This window comes from Pelodiscus sinensis, chromosome 5 (assembly GCF_052426305.1).
Source record: "Pelodiscus sinensis isolate ZL-2025 chromosome 5, ASM5242630v1, whole genome shotgun sequence".
In the NCBI taxonomy this organism is placed as follows: Eukaryota; Metazoa; Chordata; order Testudines; family Trionychidae; genus Pelodiscus; species Pelodiscus sinensis.
This window is the reverse complement of record NC_143056.1, coordinates 45,255,037-45,278,175: the sequence shown is the minus strand read 5'-3', so window position 1 is coordinate 45,278,175 and position 23,139 is coordinate 45,255,037. Positions and strand designations below refer to the sequence as shown.

Genomic DNA, 23,139 nt, shown 5'->3' with positions numbered 1-23,139 from the left:
TCATGCGGAGGACGAAGGGTCGCGGCAGCGCGGGCGCACCCCGGAGCGGGGCAGGCTGTGGGCGGCAGGGCACTAAGCTCGGTTCTTTCCCACTGAAGCGAAGGGGAATGCGCAGCAGGGGAGACACCGCGCTGCAATGGGAAAGGCAGAATAACAGCGCCAAGCAGGCAGCTCATCTTGCCCGCAAAACGAGCAGCCAGGGCGGCTTCCCCTCAGGAGAGGCGATCCCGGGCCGGCTGCATGAGTAGAAGGGGGAAAAAAAGAAGACACCAGCACGTGAGCTGATTGGCTAAACTCCAGGCCTTGCGCGGAATCGCTCTTTTCTTGTTCCCAAACAACATGCTTTTGCATTGGTTGAGTTGTAAGAAAGTAAGAGCTGATTGGCTACTCCCCGCTTCTGTTAGTTATGCCTCATGGCCTCTGAAGGGCCTCGGCGTGGGGTGGGGCGGGAAAGTTGAGAGAGTTCGGAGTGGGTGGAGATGGACAGTATTACTCTGCTTCTGATTGGTTGATAGGAAGAAAGGAAACGGTGCTGGTTGGCTGGGATCTATGTCATTTTGTTTGTCCCTTTGGTGATTCGCAGATATGGCAAGCAGGGAAGACTGGTGATGGGGCTGGCGATTTGTCACTCCGACATGGGCTCTCTAATTGGCAGATGCGTCGCACGCGGCTAGGCTGTAGGCGTCGTCGCTTCTGGTCGGGACATGGTGATTGGCGCACCTGGACGGTCGGCGATTTCCTATTGGTGTCACTCTGGTTCCGAGCACTGTGACTGGCGGGTTGTAGGGCGGATCGAGTAGTTTGTGGGCGGGGCATCTCGCTCCGTTACCCAGCGGTGCTTTGCGCTAGGCCCTTGGCTAGGCCGCGCTGCTGGCGGGATGGCGGTGGCTGTGCGCGCGCTGCAGGAGCAGCTGGAAAAGGCCAAGGAGAGCCTCAAGCACGTGGATGAGAATATCCGCAAGCTCACGGGCCGGGACCCCAACGATGTGAGGTGAGGCGAGGCGAGGCCGGGGCCGGGGCTGGGGCTGGGCGCGCGCCCTGCGGACGAGGGCGGGCCGGACCGGACGAGCCTTGCGGGTTCCTTTTCTCTCGGAGCGGAGGAGCAGCGCGTCACTGACTCTGGAAGCAAACGTGCTTCTGAGGGTCCGAGTCCTGTCGACTGGGTGCGGCCTGCGGGGTTTGGGGCGCCGCGGCCCGGCGCTCCTTCTTTTCTGCTCGGGCCCCTAGTTCCGGCGGAGGAGCGCGGGAGACTTCTTTTGCCCGCCCCGCGGCCGGCTGCTCGCCACCGCTTTCCGTGCTGTTCCACTGAGGTTGCTGGGCTGGGCGCTGATCGGAGGCAGCCGCCGCGGCGTGGTTTGCCCGCACAGTCAGTTGGTAACGTGTCTGAGAGGGACACACAGAGTCTCCCTTCTGTTGCCTGTCAGGCGTGATCCAGCCGGGAGGGAGGGGGAACTGAGTTGGGGAGGTCATTGGGTTGCCAACAGTCCCTTATTTTTCTCATCTGCGTACACCAAGATTGGGAATTTAAATATAGTGCTAGAAAACATATCTAGCAATCCCTTCTCTGTGCACTTGCCAAGGGTATGTGCTGCTTTTCCCCAGCAAGGTTTTTACAAGCAAAGTTTATTCTCTTGACATGTGAGGTTTTCCCTCTGTTAGTCAATGTCTGGTATGTGAGACCATGCAGGTCTCCAGAGAGAGCATATTTGCTTACTCTGCCCGCATTCTAACACTTAGTACATTTCTTCCAGGCCCGCTCAAGGTAGATTATTGACCATCACAGGCCCTGGTGGAGGTAGAGGGCGTGGTAGCATATTGCTGAGGTAAGAAACTGTTTATTTTGTGGTTCTCAGCCATCGCCAAATTATTAAATGTTACTTTTCCATCAGGTTTTGTGGGGTCAGTATTACAGGGTTATTGTGTACTTCATGCCACTAATATAGGCAATGGAGAATGCTATATAACTTGACTGTTACTAAAATATAATTATTATGATGATTGTTTTCAGTGAGGTAGGGAAGCATTACCCACATAGACAGGAAGTTTAACTTACCCAGGATCACATTTGAGTCAACGGCAGACCAGCATTGGAAACTCTGCAGTTCCAGTGTCCAGGTCTCTCTGACAGCTACTTATTTGTTTTACTTCATGTATTAAGTCTTCTGTTTTTTAGGCGTGGATTCTCGGATAGCGGAGGACCCCCAGCCAAACAGAGGGATCTTGAAGGGGCAACCAGTAGGTAAGTATAAAGGTGAACAAAAACTTTACTCGAGTGAAAGGTCATCATGTTTTAACACATTTAAATTGTCAGAACTGGTAACTGTTAGTCTGGTGGCTTTATAACTACTTTCTTAAAGATTACTAATTCCAAAGCTAAAGCTTTTGTCACTGTTTTTGGATGATCCCTCCTGCATCAGTAAGGATATAGCTCCCTATCCATGTTTTAACATGTTCATATCAGTTCTGATAAAATCTTGTCTCTGTCTCCTCCTCGCTATAAAATGTAATAATTCTGAAGAAATGCAATCAGATGTAGAATTTGAGTGGTAACTTACCGTTCAATAGTTCTGAAGTAATATCTGAGTATAAATCATTCCCTTCGCTCAATGAGGAGTTGATGCCGAAATCTAAAACACCTGATTGTTAATATCAACTGCTGATTATTGGGGGGTGTCAATGGATAGCTGGATTGCCTATAGTTTAAATGGCTATTAGGAATGTCAATGTGTAGATGACTACACGATTAACCAATAAGCCTGCACACATTGTCCCCCCTTGCTGCCTCTGTATCAGAGGCAGTGGGCTGGGGAACGGGAACCAATGACCTGCACTTCTGTGCTGTTGCCTCTGATAGAGAGCCAACGGTGTGGAGGGGTTGGGGTCAGGCAGGAGTCAATATGGGTGAGGAGTCAGCTCTGTGGACCCGTCTGCTTATCTTTCCTGATGCATCTTACAGAGCCAGTGAGTGGAGGCAGAGGCAGGAGCTAGTCTTCAAAAGCCAGCTCCCCCTGAGCACTGGCTCTGTGGACCCTCCTGGCTGCCCCGCTTGCTGCCTCTGTCAGAGGCAGAGCAGCAGGAGAACCTGCTGCTGCTGCAGCAGCAGCCACCCCTTTCTGCAGTGAGCCCAGGCTCCTTGTGCACAGGGTTCCCCTTGCAGACTAGCTCTTACCTGCCACCCCATGCTGTTACCTCTGATAGGGGCTGGTACAGCCAGGTAGGTAGCCCAGCTCAGTCCTGGCTCACCTGTGTCTACGATACCCACTGTAGCTCTTCAGTTTAAATGTAGTAGGGGCTGGACTACCTGCATGCCCAGCTCCTACGAAATTTAACTGCAGAGCCACAGCGGGAGTAGCTCCTGGACCCGACATGAGCTGGGACTCAGCACCTTCCCTTATCAACTAATCATGAAGTCGATAAAAATTGTCTACTACACGATTAGCCAATTACTTGCCTCTTAACAGCCTTCCAGTGAACCATTTGGCCACTGGAACTACACCAGTAGTGCAGCTCAAAAGTGTGAATGTGTAGAGTACATATCTAAACTCCAGTTGCATGGGAGCATTCTCTATTTTTTTTCTTTGTAGATCACCTTTAATAACATAAAGAGTGCCGCTATGATTTTATTTATCTCAGTTCAGTAGACTTTCTTGTGCCAAAATTGTGTTACTGTCAAATTCACCATGAGTGAGTAATGAGAAGCTTACTGCTGAGTTCATGGTTCTCAGTAGGGACTTTCTCCTCTTGAAATATTTTTTGTGTGATCATACAGTGGAGATAGGTGTAGAACTTGTCATACTGCAACATTCTACGTTTTTTTTAATGTAGGTTTGACTTTAGAGATGGCTTAAAGAAACTGAGTTGTGAATGAGACATCTTAAATAAACACAAACAACACACAGGGATAGAATCTCAAATTTGTTTAGCTTTGTCCAAATATATTCTTGTGTGACTTATTTTCTGTTCAGAAACGCTTTCTCTTTGGCTGCAGTTCTCAATTGATTTTATTTGTAGAGTTTTAAAGGAGTTCAGTAGTTGTGTTCATTCTAGACTCTTTTTTGGGAAAACAAGATTTGCATTTGTTACAAAAGTGTTAGAACATCAGATATGTATGTAGCCTCCAGTAGAATAAAGAGTTTATACTTTAGGTTGGCGGTGTGGTACAAAAATACTAGGCTATAAACATTGGGACTAGCCTTGTTAATTTGTAGGCTTTATTAAGACCTGGATTCAGCAAAGCACTTAAATATATGTTCAAGTGCTTTTCTGATGGCGGGGGGGAGGGGGATCCATATTTCTCTCAAAAGTAGTTAAATTTATTCTGTTTTAAAGCGTTTTGCTGTTTAATCATAAATCATTTTCACTAAAAATAATCATAGTGCAATACCGTACTGGTCTGCTTCTTCTAAGACCAACATTTAGTGTTTTAACTTTGGAGAATAATTGCTCCAGGTTAAAATCTTTTATGAAGTTAAAACTCAATTCTGCAGAAAATGGTTGCACTGAAATACTGTTCACATCTGGAAAATTGCAATGTTTCAGGGATTAATTCACTGAAGACTTCCTTCATTTTAGGTAACTTCAGGAGCATTTTCTCTTGAAATTTCAAAACCCATGTATACATTCTAAAGCCTTTGAATTCTACACCAAAAAGATGCATGTAAATAAAACTGGGAATAAAACCCTGGGTAGTAAAATATTGGGTGTACAAAAAATACCTAACCAAGCAGTCCTACCTCTTAATTTACTCGACATTGTAATACGTGTGCTTACTGATGTAGTCAAAACTTTAACTGAGCACTATTGTTCATCATCTTAAGTTCTGGATGATGAAAGTGTGTTAAACTTTGATGTGCTTGGCTGTTACAGTCTTGAAAAGTGCCGTTTCTGTCAGGGTGTAAACTTTTTCCTTTATACTTGTTTCAAACAATAATGATGTTTGACTCTTGTATTTTCACCTTAGGCTGGGTGGGGAACGTCGGACAAGGAGAGAATCACGCCATGAAAGCGACGCCGAGGATGAAGATGTTAAAAAGGTAATAATGGAGAGAGTGGGGATTTGGCATAGAAGTGTGTAGATTTTCCCAATTGAAGCAAAAGTAAGGGTTGTTGTGGAACCCGGCACTCTCCTGCCCCCTCTTAAAGAGAGACACACAAATTGCTGGGTTTTTTGGCTTGACAAGTCTCAGTGGTGTGTGTATGGGTGTGGTTTTTTTGTTTGTTTTCCCCCTTGGAACCTAGAGGTTCCTTGAAATTCTTTCAAGCTTAAAAAGGGTTCAGTGGCCAAATAAAATTGGGAAATACTGGTGTAGATGGATCAAACACTGGTGATTTTGTTCTTGTAGCCGGCGTTGCAATCTTCTGTTGTTGCTACCTCCAAAGAGCGAACACGTCGAGATCTTATTCAAGATCAAAATATGGATGAGAAGGGAAAACAAAGGTACCTATACATCTATTTTCCTATGATTTTTTTTTAAATTATTTTTTCCATATGGCTACTGAATGCAATAGTTATAATACATAACAGGTGGCTTTGAGGGGCTGCCTTAAGAGGAAATGTTGCCTAGGTACACTTAAAATAGACGACTTGCAGTCATGACTCAAATAAATCATACCTTTATTCAATTTAAGTAGAATTTGTGATGTTTCTATAGATGGCCTCATATGTTTGTCCATACTATTTATTGTCAGTTTTATTAGGATGTGTAACAAAGGTTTGCTGATTGGTTGTTACTTGAGTCTTAAACTTTTGGGTTTTTTAAAATGGAAAATTAAAATATAATCTGACTTACTGCTTGTAGTTGCTGAATTTGGGCTGTTTTCCCCCTTTCAAGATATGGTGGCTTAGCATATTTCTGTTTAGTTTCCCACCGTTCAAAGTAGGGATGTTAACTATCGGTTAATTGAGTAGTCGATGGAATTTCCATTGATTAGTCGATGTTGGGGAGGTTGCTTCCCCAGTGGTCTCTTACTACATTTCAAGTGCAGAGCTGCCACAAGATCCCGGGAGTGGCGCGAGCTGGGACTGTTCAGACCCAGTTCACGTTGCTGCCTGGAGCAAACCCCGCAGTTATGTGCTTATGCTTATCAGGTAGTTGACTACTCGAGTAGTCGCTTACATTCCTAGTACAGGAGTATCTTTAATCTTTGAACCTGTTGTTTTCGTTTTTGTAATCCGAAAAAGATTAACAGATCTACTAGATGTTTGTTCTGCTGTGTAGTGGCATACTTTACTAAGTCTTATTACTGTGTCTTGTACTGGACTCCAAATTTCTGCAATTTCAAGCTCCTTGCTGCTTTCAAAATCATGCTTTGAGATTACCTACAGATACCAAATTTTGCATAAACAGTCCTACCTCTTAAATTACCTGAATGCACTACTTTTTACACTGGAATATGTTGGGTGAAAGGTTTAAATTGTTTGTTTTTCCATCGGAAAAAGTCATGGCTAATATGATTAGAGTTCATAAAAAAAAATCTGCTAACAAAAGTAAAATTGTAGTTGCCTATTCAACTGTCATTTTAGTCCCAAAAAATGTTTACTGATACAAATCATAAAATAATTCAAATTAGTTAGGGAAATAGTAATGGAAGCGTTACAAGTTTCTGATTCAGATTTACTATGTATGATAATTATTCAATGCAATGAGTGCTTGAAGTTGAAATCCTACAATTTAAAACTTTCACTTCCCTTTTGAAAGCACTCTAATAAAAAATTCTATTACAAATATTTAGTTTCTTGAACTTACCTATAAGTGTAATCTATCCAAAATGATTTTGCCCTGGCAATGATGGGCCTCACCTCCTAGCAAAATATTTCTCATGCCTACATCACTGATAGTTTCCTCTTTCCTGTTACTATTAACCTTACTATTTTTCTTCTACTGATTATGTGTATTATGATAGTTTTTTGAACAGGGGGTATGAACCTTTTTCCTTTGAGCCCCATCAACATACTATAAAAACTCCTAGAGGGGGAGGGAAAGGAACCTTAGGGCTCTGGGTCATGGGACTTCAGTCACAGGGTAGATTGATTTTAAATCAACAAAAAGAACCCTGGTTTTAATCGGGATTCCTACTGATACTACTTCACACATTTCTTCAAACAGTAGTGCAAATCTGATCACTAAAACATGTTACTTAACAGCTCAATATAGCATTTTATATAATCTAAGAGGGTATACTTCATGTATTTTTTTTAGATTTGGAAATAGTACATAATACTCATTACTTGTATCAAGCTGCAGTTGTAGCAGCAGTACATTAGAAATGGTAAGAACTAAATCATACACACAAACACAACAGCACTTACATTTTCTTAAACTAAATCTTAAATGGTCCATAAATATTTCACATTTGCAGTTGCAGTAGTCTTCTGAGTCGCTGGTTGACGGCTATCCTTAAACTTTTTTTATTTAAAATTTTATTAACTAGTAGACAAATCTCAGAGCACTAAATTCACAGTATCCTTAAAACTTCTACAACTAGCTCTCCTCTTCCCCACTCTCACTATCCTTTTGATGTAGATCTGATTCCAAGTTTCCAAAAACGCTAAGATCGACTGTGCTTAGAATGCACTTAATATTGGATTAAGCTCTATTGAAAATAAGTATAGTATGGGGTTCCTTTGTGAAAGCTATTCTGGTGAAGTAAAATAAGGAATAGACTTATGGCATCACCATTATGCTCTGTGACCATGATGTTCCAAAATAAGAGGCATGTATTATGTAATATAAAATAAGAAAATGATACTTAGTGGCAACTGGCTATTCTAGATTTCTCTTACTGCTGCTTTCTGTACTCTATACTTGGGTGATAGGTTCTAAACCTAGTTAACTAATTAAACAAGACACAAAAATCAGCATAGCTAAACTATTTTCTAACAACATCCAACATAACATAGCTTGGAAATTTACTTATTAAATTACTTATACTAAAAGGCATAGACAGAGGCCTATACTTACTGGAAAGTCAAATTAAGATAAGCAATTCCAGCTATGTTAATTGTATAGGTTGATGGGAGAAACGTTCCCATTCATTTCCTTTACTCCTTGTGAGGAGTAATAGTTGTAGGGTGCCCTCAATATTCACTTTTACTAGACCCGTTAGTCTTTATTAGACCCGTTAAATTAAATTCTGGATGAACGAGCACCACAGTATTGATTTTCCAGGAGGAGAAGACGTGGCCTAAGTCTTGAAGAATGATGCATTGCAATGTTGACCCACATTGTTCTTCAGACATAGCCACATCTTTATCCACATCATTTTCTCCCAACAAGCAGTTTTCCTTACAATGTTTCATTCTTGCAGTTAGGCCATGCAGCATCTTCTTGTGCTGCTTACCCTTGACACATTGTCCCTTTTTAAAAAACCCGGAGAACAAATTTCTTCAAAATATTTCCAGATAGGGTCTGTTTTACACCCAGAAGCCATGACAAAAGTTATGAGGAATATAGGAAGGCCTGTGTGTGCCGAATGTCATCTTTTCCTTTCCAGTCCACTCCAGTGTACCTTTGTATGCTGCCTCCATCCTTTCCTATATATATTTCTTTCTATCTTTAGACAATGTCTTAACTAACTCTGCCATGTTTGGCCGAGGATCACCACCACATAAGCATAGATCATAAACAATCCTATCCGGCCTGTGTGTCTTTGCACATGTTTCTCAATAGACTAACAGAAATTGAAAGCCCAGAATTTTCAAAGCGCAAGAGCTGGTTGTTAGGTTGGGCAGACTAGAGCCAATAAATAATCGATTTTTATCCACCCTGCTCAGTCATGGTTGTAGTTTGACTTCTGTTGAGGGTCGTGAATAGCTCGGGCCTACTCTGCATGTTGGCATCCAGGGAGGAAGCACCATTTCCATCCTTTATTCACCTTAATAGGCAACCCTCCTGTCAAGGTTGGAGGATGGGAAACAAACAAATTATAATTTAATGAAGAGAATGCACTAACTCAGAAAGTTGAAGCTGGCTAGGGGCTTTGTGCAGGCAAGGGAGTAGCTCAGTGTGAGGAGTTTGGAGCTGTAAGAGAGCAGGGGTGTGGCTTAGGATGCAGGGCAACGAGTAGCTAGGGGCTTTGTGCCAAGAGGGCGTCCCAGTAGTTGATGCACACTGAGTTCTCTGCCAGGGTGGTTTGTACCGGCTTCATGAGTGTTCAAAGGGGGCTCTGAGCTCAGTAACAGCTGCAACCCTGAGCACCATCAGAAACAGGAAATGGGGGAGCAGCACCATGGCTGACCATTTCATGGCACCAGCAAGAGCAATAGCTGCTCAACTTCCTGCCTCCAAATTGTCAGGGGACAGGGCCTTGAGGAAAGGAGCCAGGTGAGAAGGGTGCAGAGCTGTGTTCAGGACTGCCCTACTCTGGGTAAGGTACAGCAGCCCTATGACCCCTTTCCCCCCGCCCCTCCAACTCTACTCATGGGGTTGGGGCTTTCAGATTTAGGCCCATGGCCTCCAGGTTTCAGCCCATGGAGTTGCTGGGGCTTTGGGCTTCATCCCTGCAGGGAGGGGAGGTGCACCGAACCCCCAGTTGAGAACTGCTGTTCTAGAAGTCTCAACTGAAATCAGAGTCCATTCTTGGCTGGGATGTTCAATACATAGCTCACAGGCTGGATTTATTCTCTAGGTTCTTTGAAAACTGACTTCTCACATGTACAGTCTCACACTTGCGGCCTCACCACTCCCAGCCCCCCAGTGCTGCCTCTTTATGAGAGGCAGCAGCATGGTGGGGAGCAGGCAGCTCCATAGGAGCTGGCTTGAAAGCTTCTTGCATGTACCAGCTCCTACCTACCCCCGGCATAGAGGCAGCAAGGGTCGGGGTGCACACTTTAAACAGCGTTTGAATGGCAAATTAATCTTATGGTAGAAAGGTTTCTCCAAGAGGAATGCATAGTCTCACCATTTAAAAACAATTTCTATCTTGATTGATAGAGAATGCTTTTCTTCTCAGCTCTTACGTGCCTTTCCCCTCCCTACTAAGACTGCAGTGCTCTGTTCCTGTACTTTCTCCTTCCTGCCTGGCTCTTGCTGCTTAGGTGCTGTGGTGAGAGGAACAGTTGCTTCTGATAAATGCCCAAAATGAATGGGTGGGGGGAGATTTTCTTTTATCGGAGACAAAATCCTTTAAAAGAGGGAGGAGCATAATCCCTAAAAGTGAGGGACAAAGGGAAAAATCCTAGAGGCAGAGAAAAGAGGTATTGGGTGGGGGAAAAAGAATATTTAGGAAAAAAGGCAGTAATGGGAGGCATGGAAGAGTGAGTTTATAGACGGGAAGGAAGCAAAGGCACTTACTTTAAATGTCTTACAACTGTCAAGCACAAATCAAGATCAGAACTAGCCTGTTGTCAGTGAACTCTTATTCCCAGCCCGTAGACTCATGTGAGAGAGAGTTAGCCTCTACTTGAGTGTGTGACATCACATAGTATAGCATGGATGAGCAAAAACCGGCCCATGGGCTGGATCTGGTCCACCAAGGTTAGCCCCGGTGGGGCTCCAAACTGCCATATTTACCTATGCCTCTGCAGGTACAAGCGATCACAGTTTGTTGGCTGCTAATCACTGTTCCCAGCCAATAGGAGCTGCAATCCCCTGTACCTACAGAGGCACATGTAAATATAGCAGCAGCGGCCCACCAGGGGCTAACCATTTCATTGCCCACTCCTTTTGTAAAGGGTTTTGTACAAACACCTAGTAATTGGTAAGGATGTTAAGCATCGTAATTTACTAACCGACTATTTGATTAGTCAATATTGCGGCGTTGTTCCTTTGAAACACCGACACCGTGTTTCAAAGGGACAGTGCTGCAAACCTGATCCTAAGCTCCATGCAGTGCTGCTGCTTTGAAGTACCTCCCTCTTCTCCCCCCCCCTTGCTTGCAAGGGGGTGGGGAAGGGGGAAGAAACTAGTCAACTAGTGTGTAAAATAAGTTCCCTCAGTGTTTTTGTGAGCAAAAACCTGTGTTTTATATGGAGTCTCAAAAATTGTTTTCTCTCATTTAGGAATCGACGTATATTTGGCTTGTTGATGGGCACTCTTCAGAAATTTAAACAAGAATCCACAGTTGCTACTGAGAGGGTACGTGTTTCTCTTAATGTTATATGCTATAACCTGACTCAGCTAAAGCAAATGAGGCCAAATTAGGCAGTTGCTACTTCAATGCATGGAGTGAAATTCCCATGATGTGTGTATTACTTATAGTGAGACATCCTGATCCTTGGGGTCCAAGAGCTTAGGAAGCTTTTACAGCTGTTTTAGACTGAAAAGCTGTTAAAACTACATAGGGACCAGTATTCGCTATAAGCTGGGTGCTTGTGTGGCTGCTCAGCAGAGATTCCAGTGCCACCCAGCTGATTAGGAGAAGAGCCACAGCCAGGTTTGTGTTTCTCATGTTGGTGCACATTCATACATGCTTTGGTACACATAACAAAATTTATTCTATACGTCTGGGGGGGAAAGCTGCATGAAGGGGAAAAGATTAGAGGGAACATCGGTAGGGACTCTTGGGATTTTTAGTGCTGCAAAACTGAGCATTGACCCCAGTTTTCATGACATAAATAATATAGTATATGCTCATAAGAAATTTGAGAGCTTCATGTTCTAAAACATTTGCAGAGTGTACTGGTATTGAGTACTTGGAGTAATTTCAAAGTGAATGGCACTTGTAGCCAATTAGAAGGCTATTACTTGTGAACAATACAAAATCAAACAATTGTTAAAGATACTCAATCACTCACTTAGAATACAATTCTATTTCTGTGTTCTGATTTTGTATACCACAGGCTACCGTGCCAAAAGTGCATGTAAATGGCATACATGATTATATTATGTACAAGTCAGTGATTTTTTTTTTTTTTCCAGAACATGTATTGTAAACCATTTTCAGTAAATAAATCTGAGAGTCTCCTCTGGTATTGATACGGCTATAGTTAGTATAGCTTTAAATTTATCATTCGATAACCATTTAAGCTAGACAAGCATTTTTGGTGGTTGGTCACCCTGATCCTAAATTAGGGATATTAAAATGCTTTAATCAAGGAAATGTGTAACTGCTAAAAGGCTTATTGGTTAACAGTGTACATGGTTACATGGTCACATCCCTAAAAACTGACTAGGTAAAATTAAGTTTTAACAGTTATTGGTAAGTTGCAGTTCTGAGTTCTTCCTGTTGCAACATCTGTTTGGTCTTAAACTGAGATGAGAATTTTTCTGCAGGTTGCTAGCCTTCTAAATTCTGTGTCCTCTTAATTTGTTTTTAAAGGAAGAATATAAATATTTCACTCCATAGTCTGTCTACATGTAACATTTGTGTGTATAATGCTTATAATTATCGAACTGGCCAAGAATACTTTTTCTAAACTAGAAGAAAATGTTAACAATACTTTATTTACCTTCAGCAAAAGAGACGTCAAGAAATTGAACAAAAGCTTGAGGTTCAGGCAGAGGAGGAGAGAAAGCAGGTTGAAAATGAAAGGCGAGAACTGTTTGAAGAAAGGCGTGCTAAGCAGACAGAACTGCGGCTATTGGAACAAAAGGTGGAACTTGCTCAGTTGGTGAGTATTCTGACTTTACACTCAGTACTTCTCTTATGTAAAGTATATACTTATGTATCTTTCTTTTTTTTTTTCCTTTTGTTTCTCAGCAAGAAGATTGGAATGAACATAATGCCAAAATAATTAAATATATAAGAACCAGGACAAGGCCCCATCTCTTCTACATACCAGGCAGGATGTGTCCCGCTACACAAAAACTAATAGAAGATTCGCAAAAGAAATTGAATGGTAGGTGGCATGTACAGAAAAAGGGGTGTAAGTGTGTTCCCCTCCCACAAGCAAGATACACTTTTTCCTTAGCTTTTTGCATTTCATTATCTTAAAACTTATTCTGGTAATAGAATTATATTTCTAAACCGTAGTGGGAAAAGGGGAGTGAGATTGTTTGTCACAACAATTACTGAGTTTCTTTTAAATAACAATGAATGACTTTTTCAGAGAAGTCTGTCTATTGCAAAATTGAACAGCGGTGTAGGTATGTAGTCTTTTAAAGGTGTGTAAGTTATCGCCTGTATCACCTATAAACTTTAGGTGTAAGGAAGCACTTTCTATGGAGAATAGAACATGTATGAAAGTGTTACCAAGGAGTCATCTTATAGAATCATAGAATACTAGGACTGGAAGGGACCTCGAGAGGTCATCGAGTCCAGTCCCCTGCCCTCCTGGCAGGACCAAATACTGTCTAGACCATCCCTGATAGACATTTATCTAACCTACTCTTAAATATTTCCAGAGATGGAGATTCCACAACCTCCCTGGGCAATTTATTCCAGTGTTTGACTATCCTGACAGTTAGGAACTTTTTCCTAATGTCCAACCTAAACCTCCCTTATTGTAGTTTAAGGCCATTGCTTCTTGTTCTATCCTCAGAAGCCAAGATGAACAAGTTTTCTCCCTCCTCCTCATGACACCCTTTTAGATACCTGAAAACTACTATTATGTCCCCCCTCAATCTTCTCTTTTCTAAATTAAACCCAATTCTTTCAGCCTTCCTTCATAGATCATGTTCTCTAGATCTTTAATCATTCTTGTTGCTCTTCTCTGGACCCTCTTCAATTTCTCCACACATCTCTCTTGAATTGTGGTGCCCAGAATTGGACACAATACTCCAACTGAGGCCTAACCAGCGCAGAGTAGAGCGGAAGAGTGACTTCTTGTGTCTTGTTCACAACACACCTGTTAATGCATCCCAGAATCATGTTTGCTTTTTTTGCCACAGCATCACACTGCTGACTCATTCAGCTTGTGGTCCGCTATAGCCCCTAGATCCCTTTCTGCCGTACTCCTTCCTTGACAGTCGCTTCCCATTCTGTATATGTGAAACTGATTGTTCCTTCCTAAATGGAGCACTTTGCATTTGTCTTTATTAAACTTCATCCTGTTTACCTCAGACCCTTTCTCCAGTTTGTCCAGATCATTTTGAATTATGACCCTATCCTCCAAAGCAGTTGCAACTTCTCCCAGCTTGGTATCATCTGCAAACTTAATAAGCGTACTTTCTATAATAAGCGAACACCTTATGTGTTCTGAGGAACAGCTCTTATGTGATAACTGAAACAAGATTAACTTAGAAAGTTGATCTTAGAATACATAAAAGCTATTCAGAGAAAGAAGGACAACGTAAGTGCTTGTCTCCACTATGTGGTGAATCAACACTGCAGGTATCGATCCACTGGTCGTCAATTTATCACGTGCAGATGCAATAAATCTATCTCTGAGCACTCTCCCGTCAACTTCGGTACATCACCAAAAAGTGAAGAGTAGGAGGAATTACTGTCAAGTTAAATTCTAGTTTGAAACTGATTAATATAAAATCATAGGGTTGGAAGAGACCTCAGAAGGTAATTGAATCCAACCCCAGCTAAAAGTAGGACCAATCCCAGCTAAACCAGCTAGAGTTTCTCAAGACCTGACTTAAAAACCTCTAGGGATGGAGATTCCACCACCTCCCTGGGGTAACCCATTCCAGTGCTGCTTCACTCTCCTTGTGAAATAGTTTTTCCTAATATCCAACCTAGACCTCCACCACTGCAACTTGAGACCATTGATCCAAAGTCTCCATCATCTTTGGAACCCCCCCCGCTTAAGTTAAAGGCTGCTATCAAATCTCCCTTCACTCTCCTCTTCTGTAGTCTAAATAAGCCTGAATCCTTCAGCCTCTCCTCATAAGTTATGTGCTCCACCCCCCCCTTAATCATTTTTGTTGCCCTTTGCCAGACTTTCTACAATGTGTCCACATCCTTTCTGTGGGGGGGCCCAGAATTGGACACAATACTCCAGATGTGGCCTCACCTGTGCCGAATAAAGGGGAATAATCACTTCTCTCCATTTGCTGGCAATGCTCCTGCTAATGCACCATAATATGTCACTAGCCTTCTTAGCTATAAAGGCACACTGTTAACTCATATCCAGCTTCTTATCTACTGTAATTCCTAGGTCCTCTTCTGCCAAACTGCTGTGTATTCCTTCCCAAGTGCAGGACTCTACACTTGTCTCTGTTGAACCTCATCAGATTTCTTTCAACCCAATCCTCCAGTTTGTGTAGGTCACTCTGGAGTCTATCCCTATCCTCCAGCATATGTACCTCTCCCTCTAGCTTAGTGTGCAAATACCTTTATTTAAATGATTTTTAAACATCTACTTTCCTTTTTGTTATTTAGGCTCTTCCAACTTAGACAATGGAACTTAGTTAGTGCTAATAATTTGAGTGTCAGGAAGTGAAAATGCACTTGTTTGTGCCTTGTAAACCAAACCAAACCTGGCAGAACCAACTACTGGCATTTGGGTAGAGTTGAAAACACCCTGACACTCTTGAGGTCAGGTCAGGTAGTTTCTGATCTCCTTTAGCCCACTGAGTCTGTGTGGCAACAGTTGCGTACTCCTTTCCTGCCAGCCACTGTCACCTCTCTGCATTGCACTACAGCATGAGAGTGTTGAGGTACAGTGACGCTCCATAGCGCACAGCACAGTAAGAAGCCTGGTAGGGGATGGGTGTCAGCACTGAGTACAGGTTTGGGGCAGCAACGCGGCAAGATGGAGACACCCTTTGTTTGTGGGGCACTGGGATGAAGTGGCATGAGGGTTTGGTGATTAGCTTTGGTGGCTCCTTGGAGGAAACAAAGTAAAGAAAATGGAGTCCAGGACAGTGGCTAGACCCTTGCTGTCTGACCAGACGACACAAACATTTGTAAGGTATGAAAACAACCAAATCTGTTCAGGTTGGCTTTGGATTGGCTTGTTTGGTTTGGACCACAAAATTCTTGATTGAAATTCTAGAGATCTTGAACATCTCTTTACTAATTTTGTGTGTGTGTGTGTGTGTGTGTGTGTGTGTGTGTAAATTCTCATAAAACTAGGGCTGTCAGCAATTAAAAAAAATTAATCATGATTAATCGCGTGTGCTGCCCCTTTGCAATGCTGTGGCGGCATTTCAAAGGGGCAGCACCGCGGGAGTCCGGGGTCAGCTGGAGTCTCCAGCTCATCCCAGGGTCCTAATGTGCTACTGCTTTGAAGCGCCGAAGAGGTACTTCAAAGGGGCAGTGCAGCATTAATGCCTGCAATTAACACGTTAATTTTTTTAGCGCGTTAATCCTGCGCTGCATTAATAACAGGCATTAACGCAAATAGATTGACATCCCTACATAAGCCTAAAATTTGGGCTTACATTTACCTACTCCGTCCCCTTTTACTTTCTTAGTAAACTATTGCTATCTTTTGGATAACACTTGAATATCTTTCTGAAACATTGTGCTAACAAACATAGTATTGTATACTTCACAATAATTATGTAACTCCACTCGTGGGAATAAGTAAGATTTCAGTCCTAACTTTGACAAGTTATTCTGAAATTTACTTTTTCATATTTGCATCTCTTTTTTTTTTTTCCCCCTCCTCCTCCAGCAATATTTGAGAATAGACGCAATGAGTTTGCAGAACAAATTAACAAAATGGAGGCCAGGCCCAGAAGACAATCTATGAAGGAAAAAGAACAGCAGGAGGCGCGTAATGAAGAAAAGAAAGAAGACCAGAACAAGGAGCAGGAAGAGGGTAAGGTGGCTCAGCAGGTGGAAGAGATGGAGACAGGTAACCAGAACAATGATGTAGAAATGGAGGAGGCAGGGGAGGAAAAAGTGAAAATAGGGTCAGGTCATAGTGATGCAGAGAGAGAACAGGAGGAGGAGGAGGAACAGAAACATGAAATGGAGGATAAGATAGAGAGAGCTGAGGTGAAGGAAAACGATAGGCAGCAGGATAGTCAGCATGAAGAGGTCATGGTTGTAAGAGAGGAAGGTGAGAGTTCTCGGCCAGTGGATAATGAGCAGGATGTAATGGAGATGAATGAGGTGGATAGTGTAGAACCATTAGAAAGTGAAAATAGCAAGGAAGTGGAACCAGAAGCTGAGTGTGACACTCAGCCAGCAAAAGAGCTTAATGCTGATTCTCCTGAAAAGGAGAGAGCTAACAAACCAGAAATTGAAGCTGAACCTGAAGAGACCCAGGAAAAGGAGCCTGAAGCCCAACCAGAGCCTGAGGCTGAGATCCAGCCTGAGTCAGTGCCGCTGCCACAGCCTCCACCATTGTCTCGGTCCGTTCAGGATAAAGAACCTCAGGCAGACGAGGAAGTCACTGTGGTTTCTGTAAAGCTGGGTGAGTTGCAGTCAGATCAGATCCAGGCAACGAGTGTGGAAATTAAGAGTAAAACTAGGAGTAGAAGCCATGGTAGGACCAAGAAAAAGACTAGCAAGAGTCGAAGTCATAGCAGCAGCAGTAGTACTAGTACTAGTAGCTCAACCAGTAGTAGTAGTGGCAGCAGTTCTAGTAGTGGGAGCAGCAGTAGTCGGAGTAGTTCCAGCAGCAGCAGTAGTACTAGTGGAAGTAGTAGCAGGGACAGTAGCAGCAGTAGCAGTAGCAGCAGTGAGAGTAGAAGTCGAAGCAGAGGACGGGGACACAACAGGGATAGAAAGCGCAGGAGAAGCTTGGATAGGAAGCGAAGGGATGCTTCAGGACTAGAAAGAAGTCACAAGTCTTCAAAAGGTAGTAGCAGAGATGCAAAAGGATCAAAGGATAAAAGTTCAAGGTCTGACAGAAAGAGGTCTGTCTCAGAAGGTAGTCGGTCAGGCAAAAGAACTTCACGGAGTGAAAGAGACCGTAAATCAGACAGGAAAGACAAAAGGCGTTAACAGAAGAGACTAAGCTTCCTTAGCCTAATCTTTGCAGCAGAAGATTACTTGATGAGTAGAAGGATTCCTATGAGGAGGAGAAGGCTGCCTTAACAAATGCATGCTGTAAAAAATCTTTTGGAAAAATACAGACCGTTTACCAGAGATCTTGTACTTTTTACATAATTTTGTAAAAGGTTACTTATCAAAATTATGTGAAGTTCCAGAAAACTGTAAAAATAAAAGAATTAACACCCCTCTTCGCATCTTTTTTAAATATCCTGTACTCATTAAGAATCTCTGTATATTTTAATAGTTAAATCTTTAAATTGGTGTGATCACTTCTGTATCATTTCTTTTTTGTAGAAATAAATGTGCATTTTAAATAAATGGTTTGAGATGTCCTGTTGACACTTATCTTTCCTATTTCAAACTACATATTTTAAGAGCTTTTATAACATTGCTGCCTAGCATAATTTCCATTCTATTTTCTCTTCTCCATCCTTGGTGGTAATTGGAATTCAAAGTCCTCAATTTTCCAAAGCAAGAAAGAGAGGGGGAAGTGAACATTCTGTTTTCACTCTTCCAGTTTCTTCCCTACCCCAACCATCTCTAGCTTGATTTTTTTCTCATTTTACAAATGTCTCTCCAACTCTCATATAAGCAGTAGTTAAATAAAAGTACTAACACAGACCAAGACTGAGTAAGAAAGTCTAGAATACTACTCTTGTCTGTCCTCTGCAGGGCTCAGTTTATGTTTACGACTATGTTCTGAAAATAGTTTGTTACGTGATGCTCCCTGCTTTGTTGGCCGGAGGTGGACATGGCCAAGACCTCTGGTCATTATTAACCATCTTTATATTTGCTACTGATTAAACTTTGATCACTATGTGCCACTAGAAACATTGTTGTGGTCTTGGAGTTACCTGGGACTAATACCAATGTTGTGTGTGTTTAAGGATACTTTTTGAATGTATTTGATAGGGAAGTGTGAAAGTTCCAAATAAAGCAGTATGGTGTATCAAGGTGACGTTATTGCTTTTATAATTTTGTATGAAACAATTACATTATGCCTGTTGGCCTGTTCTGTTCATGTGCAAATAAATGTGGCTTATCAGATGACTGTATGAATGCTTAAGACTTTCTGTTTCTGCTCATACTAATCTATAAAGGCTAACATTGAGACAAGGTGGGTGAGATAGTATCTTATTAGACCAACTTCTGTTTGTGAAGATGACAAGCTTTCAAGCTTCACTTCAGGTGTGGAGAAGCTAACCCTCCTATCCAAACTAAGTACAAGGTGGGAAAGATTAAGGTCTTCACAGGTTGCAAGAGACCTCTTAACATGAAGTGGGAAAATGGAGGCAGTCAGGTGTGATAGATTGTTGTAATGGGCCACAAAATCAGTGTCTGTTAATGGTTATTTTTAGACCAGCAAAATTAATTTAAATTCCAAGGCTCACTTTTTGAAGGTGTTGTTCAGGTTTCCTTTTCATGCATTTCACAATGCTGTAAACCTCATCTACTGCATCATATGTCCTAACAGCTTCTGGTTTCACCTACGTAAAACTATGCACTAAAACTTGTACAAAAAAGACACTTATTGATGAACATTTCCCAGAGGGGTTGTTGCCTATCTGACCATTCACTCCTCACCCTTAAAAGAAACTGGTACACCATCTTCAAAAGACAAACCTGGGAACTTAACTCTGCAAGACTCTACAAAACCTTTGATTTAACAAGATACCATGGTTTTACAGCAGTTACAAAACTTTAGAACACATCTTGCTGCCTCCTAGCTCTTCATTCTGTGGCCACTGCTGCTATAATTGCACATTTCATAAGTGGCTTCTTCCAGAAGGTTTGACCCTCCAGCAACTAGGAACACCTTCTACTAAAAAAATCTGTCCTACCTTGTGTTTAGCTTGGGTGCCCTGTTAACAATCTCTAGACTTGAAGAGCAGCTCTTTGGGCTCTACAGCTTGTCCTCTCTACCAACAGAAACTTGTTTAGTGAAAGATATTACAGCATCCCTGTTGTCTCTTGTATCATGGCGGTAACATGGGCACAATAACACTGTAAACAAAAAGGCTAACACTGTCATCTTTGTGCAGTATTCATGGTATTGAAAAGTGCCTGTTCCTTCTACAACCTGTGAATGTGAATTCCAAAAGTACTAGATTAAAACAGCACAGTGGGAGTGGGTACAGGGCCTTGCTAAAATGAATTTGAAAATGATTAATCCATAACTACTTTCAGGAAGTCCCAGAAACATTTCTAAAGGAAGACAAAACAATCACCTATGCTTGTGCCAAACTCCCCTTGTGCTTATTTCACCTTTCATTTTAATTCTGCAGATCCTTTTCAAATCATTCAGCCTGATTCATCATTTTATAGTAGTGTTGATCAGTGGATTCCATTACTTAAAGAATACTTGACTACCCAAAAAAGTGGATGTTAAGCAGTGGTGAAGCTGTTGAAATATCTGCCTTGTGTTAATCAGCTTAGCATTCCTTTCATTCAGGATCTTCCATCACACTTCCATGTGCTTTTTGCTTCTCTGGAATTGCTGCTGCTTTACTCTTTCTCTCAGTACAAACACATTTCCCCTTGGCTGTGTCTACACTGGGCCACTTATTCCGGAAAATCAGCCGCTTTTCCGGAATAAGCTGCGAGCTGTCTACACTGGCCCTTGAATTTCCGGAAAAGCAACGATGCTCTACTGTACAAAATCAGCCGCTATTCCAGAAAAACTATTCTGCTCCTGCTCGGGCATAAGTCCTTATTCCGGAACACTGTTCCGGAAAAGGGCCAGTGTAGACAGCCCAGTAGTCTTTTCCGGAAAAAAGCCCCGATCGTGAAAATGACGCTTGGGGCTCTTTTCCGGAAAAGCGCATCTATATTGGCCACGGACGCTTTTCCGGAAAAAGGGCTTTTCCGGAAAAGCAGCCTGCCAATGTAGACACTCCTTTTCCGGAAATACTTATAACGAAAACTATTCTGTTTTAAGCATTTCCAGAAATTCATGCCAGTGTAGACACAGCCCTTCTGTTTTTTGTTTAACAATGTTTCAGAGCTGAGAGGGATTAAATCTAATGCCTACCGAAGATTTTATACATAATCTGCATTGGGTGACTCTGCTTTGCAGATTATAATTAGATGTAGAGGTGATAAATTCAGCTATCCCTATTTAGCATTTTCCATCAGCAATTCGGTTGCTAACAGCTTCTGTAAACAAGCCTACCAGGCTTCCATAATTTGGTTGATTTGAGATTCTATTTTTGAAAGCAATTTAACTTTCTTGCTTGACATCCTAGTGTTCAGCTTCTTAAAAAGCTGCTCTTTATTCTGTCAACACAGTTGAACGGTTTTATTGTACAGGACATGTTGAGTAATAGTGCTTTTGTGGCATTGGTCTACTATACAACTCAACAAGCATTAATCATTTATAGAGTCCAGGACAAAAAGTGAGCTGGGCTAAACAGACACCACCGTACTAAGGCCTGAAGGAATGGACTAGTTCAAGATACAGTAGCAATGCAAAGGGTCCTAATTAATTGGACAGGGGATTGATTACATTAAAAATTATGGCTAGAAAATTTAGGTTTAGGTCCTATTTCTGATAGCAATATGTTTTGATAAAATGTGGAAAACTGGAAGTTATTCCTAACTTGATTTAAATATAAATTAGAGAAGTACTTGGTTATTTGATTCTAGTTTTGCAGAGTAACAGTAGTGATCGTATATCTGAGAGGTAGGCAATAATTTTTGTAGGGGGCACTTCACCAATTTTAGTAGTGGCTCTTGGGCTGGTTGCTGCTGGCCTAAAAATTATGGCTAGAAAATCATCTTTTAAGGAAATGTAAGGTACCATGGCATTCATGCTCAGCCTGTGAAAGACTGCTGCCAAGATATCTGACAATACAGGCAGTCCCCGGGTTACGTACAAGATAGGGACTGTAGGTTTGTTCTTAAGTTGAATCTGTATGTAAGTCGGAACTGGCGTCCAGATTCAGCCGCTGCTGAAACTGATCAGTTTCAACAGTGGCTGAATCTGGACGCCAGTTCTGACTTACATACAGATTCAACTTAAGAACCCCAGGCATCCCCAAGTCAGCTGCTGCTGAAACTGATCAGCGGCTGATTCCAGGAAGCCCGGGGCAGGGGCTTCCTGTAGTCAGCCACTGGTCATTTTCAGCAGCTGCTGACTAGGGGACACCTGGGGCAGAGCAGCTGGGGTGCTGCTGGGTTGGTCCAGTGGCACCCAGAGCGGCGCTACGGGACCAACCGGCAGCGCCCCAGCTGCTGTACCACAGGCGTCCGGAGCAAAGCCGCGGAGCACGGGGGCAGCGGGACAGCCCAGACGCGCCGTGGCTATCCTGCTGCCCTCGGGCTCCGTGGCTTTGCTCTGCTTTGCTCCCCGTCCCCCTGGTCTGCAGACCAGGGGGACGGGGAGCAAAGCGGCGGAACATGCGGGCAGCGGGACAGCCCAGACGCGCCGTGGCTATCCTGCTGCCCTCGGGCTCCGCGGCTTTGCTCTGCTCTGCTCCCCGTCCCCCAGGTCTGCAGACCAGGGGGAGGGGGAGCAGAGTAGAGCAGAGCGGCGGAACGCGCGGCCAGCTGACAGCCCAGACGCGTCTGGGCTGTCAGCTGGCCGCGCGTTCCGCCGCCGCTTTGCTTCCTCTCCCTGGTCTGCTCGAGACCAGGGAGAGGAAGTGCCCCGTTCGTAACTGCGGATCCGACGTAAGTCGGATCCGCGTAACTCGGGGACTGCCTGTAGTAAAGATTTTATTTAAACAAAAGTAGATATTCAGATGGTGTGGGTGTTCATAGATTATACTAATTCAGAAGGGGCCATTGTGATCAGATAGTCTGAGCTGCATACCAACAAGACTTCTCTGACATGAAAGCATACCTTTTTATTTGGCAGGGGTCTAATTTTGATTTAAAATTTTTCTGTGATGAATCTACCATGACCTCTTGTAAACTGTTCCAGTAATGACAAAGCTCAGCAGAAAGAACTGTTTAAGCAGCTGATATCACTCATGGCCATAAGATTACTGACTCCTGCTTCATTACCGCCATCATGGCCTGCATCCCCTTTGTAGTACCTGTAGCTTTAGAGAGACACTCAAGAGCACAATAAGCCCCAGTGGTGCAGACAGCATTGATAAGACTATAATCCGAATAGCTCTGCAGACATTTCCTGACAGGATTTCTATCTGACAAAAGCACTGACCATTCTGCACCTGTATAATTACACTGTCTTTTGCCATGGCCTCTGAAATTAGGGTATGAGTTCATATGGCAAAGCAGAGGGCATACATGGTGTTTTCCAGAATAATAATGGAGAAAATAACTCCATTTATGACAGTATCATTTGGTGGGAATAGTGTCCCAGGCTGACCAAAAATGTAGACTTCCAATTGA

The 23,139-nt window shown here is 42.9% G+C and overlaps 1 protein-coding gene across 1 annotated transcript; it reads left to right on the top strand.

Annotated features, from left to right (window-relative positions):
* Nucleotides 1-698: 698 nt before the first annotated feature.
* Nucleotides 699-18,836, top strand: PNN (pinin, desmosome associated protein). Its single transcript, XM_006117711.5, has 9 exons — nucleotides 699-991; nucleotides 1,752-1,823; nucleotides 2,174-2,239; nucleotides 4,961-5,033; nucleotides 5,343-5,437; nucleotides 11,000-11,075; nucleotides 12,395-12,550; nucleotides 12,640-12,778; nucleotides 16,451-18,836. The coding sequence occupies exons 1-9, from the start codon at nucleotides 879-881 to the stop codon at nucleotides 17,728-17,730; spliced, it is 2,070 nt and encodes a 689-aa protein (XP_006117773.1). The 5' UTR covers nucleotides 699-878; the 3' UTR covers nucleotides 17,731-18,836.
* The last annotated feature ends 4,303 nt before the right edge of the window (nucleotides 18,837-23,139 follow it).